The 3,171-nt window shown below is 42.2% G+C and overlaps 1 protein-coding gene across 1 annotated transcript; it reads right to left on the minus strand.

Moving 5' to 3' along the window:
• Positions 1–329: 329 nt before the first annotated feature.
• On the minus strand, positions 330–2,958 carry LOC120191601 (cation/H(+) antiporter 24-like). The gene is made up of 3 exons (XM_039194527.1): positions 2,722–2,958; positions 1,609–2,616; positions 330–1,520 (listed from the first exon to the last, which is right to left on the minus strand). Exons 1-3 carry the CDS (start codon positions 2,956–2,958, stop codon positions 330–332), a joined length of 2,436 nt encoding a protein of 811 aa, XP_039050458.1.
• Between the last annotated feature and the right edge of the window lie 213 nt (positions 2,959–3,171).

A 3,171-nucleotide genomic window follows, 5' to 3' on the forward strand; every position in this document is an offset into this window, starting at 1 on the left:
ACAAAGAAATGGAAGATTAGATTAAGGAAAACCAATTATGTACAGCTTGTGTCGTTATCAGTTATTATGCATGATTAGTAGATTTATGAATTCATCCTTCAAACCATGTCATGTACTACCTAATTGCTAGGTGGGAGACGAAAAAGAGGAGGGTGGGTATATTAAAAAATATGGATTTATTTGAAGCATAAAACCCGGTGAACGACAACATAGTAATTCAAAAGAATCGAACCATACAGCTTGAATGTGAAACTGCAAAGTTTCAGGACTTATTGCTAAGGGGGAGCCTTATTAGGTTAGTAAGAAACTAAGAAATAAGTGTTCGCATATCACCGAAACAAGCTCCGCCGCCGACTAGTAGTTGCTGTAGAATTAGTGGAGGTAGTGGTAGCAGCAGCAGTATTGCCTCTCAAAACTTGCTTTTGAATCACCAACACAGAATCTGCATTAACACTCTCAGAAGATGATACATAATCCCCAATTATCCCAAGCTCTTCTTGATTTTCTGTCCATGTTGATAATCCCTCCAATAGACTCGGATTTATCCCTTGTTTTCTCCCTACGATCCACATATCATAATATTTATCTTTTGCCATTTCCAATATTACCGCAACTGTATCTGCCCCATCTCTTGCCACTACCTCTCTGTAACTCACTCTCTCGTTTCTTTCGTTCTGTACCCAGAACGAAGTGACCACCCCATCGTCCAGCTTCTTTTGCATTTCATCGTCTCCTTCACCGTTGGGTGAAAGAAATCTTACAACTGTTAGGGACACGCTGGGGTTCCCAGCCATCCTACCTGAATAAGACAGAGCCTCTCTAGAATCTGGTCCTCCAAGGAATAGCACAATGAAACTGTGGGCAGCATCCTGGGGGAGTTGCCTTCTCTCGGCCTTGTCAACAAGAAGCCCCACCGAGCAAGGTGCATTCTCCATCACTTGGATGATCACAGACTGATTCCCACCACCCCATTGCTCTGCTGCTGCGATCTCTCCGTCACATTTCTTCTCCAAAGGTAAAATGATGATAACAGAGTTGCTTTCCAAAGCGAGCTTGCACACATCCTGATACATTGTTATTTTTGCCGTCGAAGCCGAGAAAAATTGGAGGTCTACGCAGTCTTCTCTGCTTTCTTGATACAAGGTTAGAGCATTGTGGATCCTTTCCCAGTCTGGGAACCTACTGGCGAGCTCTCCAAATTCCTGTTTTTGGTGGTCTATAAACAAAGGGTTACCACGGCCGATGAAATCGACGTGGTGAAAGACGTGAATGGAGAATGGATTTTGAGAAGTGGGATAAGAGACTTGAAGAAGGTTAACAATGGTTTGCAAGTGCTCTTTGTCCTTGATGCACACAAGTATCCTGAGATAATCATTTGGAGCTGTATGTTGAATGGTCCTCCTCTGGCTTACCATGTAAGGCTTTGAGGGATCATACAGAATGCTGATCATAGGTGTAAGAATTCCCATTAGAATTGCGGTTGTGTACATCAGCATTGTGAACCCTGCTACCCCTATTATCTGCTTGTAAACATCCAATTGTTTAATAAAAAATGGAAGTGAAGTGAAAGAAAAAAGAAGAAATTAAAATAGGAAAGGCCACACACACATCTTTGTCCACCCAATGGTAGTAAAGAATAAGCTCCACTTGACCCCTCAAGCTCAAAACAAGGCTGACAGCAAGGCTCTCTCTCCATGATAAATCAACCAACCTCGCAGCCAGCAGAGTGGAGAGGAATTTAGACAAATAACCTGAAATAATCAAACCAAAAAGTGGGCTTAAGGCGGACCACCCAGCTTCCTGCATTGCATGAAAATCTGTGTTCAATCCAAAAAACACATATGTACATGGCATAAATACTTCCATTATAATTGTCTCGCTTTTCTCCACCAAGGTTGCCCCAAGCGGCGGTCCGCTGGGAATCACCAAACCTAACCAAAATGAGCCGTTACAAATGGCTAAGCCGAACATGTCTGACAAAAACCCAAACCCAAACACTGATAAGAATATGGTAATCACGTAAATCTGATCCACTGGTTGTCCCTCTGGGGTTTTCCGGATAATCCACAACATTGCCTGATGAGCGGAACCCAGCAAGAATACTACAAAAACAAATGTGGACAACAAATACCACAGAGCACATGCAGTCGATACTTCCGATTGTTTCATTGCCTCAAAAGCGGAAATAAAATTAAACCCAAATGAGTCGCTAATTAATGCTGTGGACAATGTCATAATCCCGACGTCGGAGCTAAGAAGGTTCAGTTCTTGAAGCACAACGTACTGAATGGGAAATGTTGACACCGCCATAGATGAGGCAATTGCTCCAGTCGAAGAAAATCTTGCTAGTTGTTCGTCCATTGATTTCCGAGTACAAAATGCTACAACCGTCACTACTACGAGAGGTGAGAAAACACTCACCAGGGCTATACAAATTTGTTTTTTTCCTGATCGTGTTAACAACCCTATGTCCATTTTCACGCCACTTAAAAAAAGAAATAACATCAACCCTATTAGTCCCAAGTTTTTCAGCAAGAACTCGGCGGTAAGGGGAAACACCATGCTCACAAACATCGGGCTTTGCGCCATGAGAGAGGGTCCCATGAGAATGCCGCCCTTGAAACCAGTTAATCATCAATGACAGGCCAAAATAACTTACTACTAACTAACATTGATCATACATATATAAAGAAGAAGAAGAAGAGGAGTGAAGGTACTCACAATCATGTCAGAAACCAACCTAGGCTGTCTGAGAGGCTTGAGAAGAATTTGAGTGGTCCGAGAGATGATAATGGTCAAGATTAAAGCAACAAGGATGACATTAAAAGAGAACTTGATCGGCTTTCCGTCATAGAAAATGCTGAAGGGATTAGATATTTTTGATCTAGAACACCTCAATGAAAGTGCTGCAGTTCCACGGTTGGAGACCTGTAACTTGGCGCCTCTTGCAATTCCCATGGTTGGCGGTTGAATGGATTACAGCCTATCCCTGTAAAAGTACTCGTAACTATCAGGGGAGTTGTGGACGATCACCATGCAATGTGGCTGAAAAGGAAACTCGTTTCGTGTTGAGAATTATCATTGGCACTAACATGCATTAAAATGAGGCTGAGTGTTGTTTTATTTGTTCTACTTCTATTTCTGTACAAAATATAAATGAAGTCTTAACTT

This window comes from Hibiscus syriacus, unplaced genomic scaffold (genome assembly GCF_006381635.1).
Source record: "Hibiscus syriacus cultivar Baekdansim isolate YM2019G1 unplaced genomic scaffold, ASM638163v2 tig00116970_pilon, whole genome shotgun sequence".
NCBI classification, from domain to species: Eukaryota; Viridiplantae; Streptophyta; class Magnoliopsida; order Malvales; family Malvaceae; genus Hibiscus; species Hibiscus syriacus.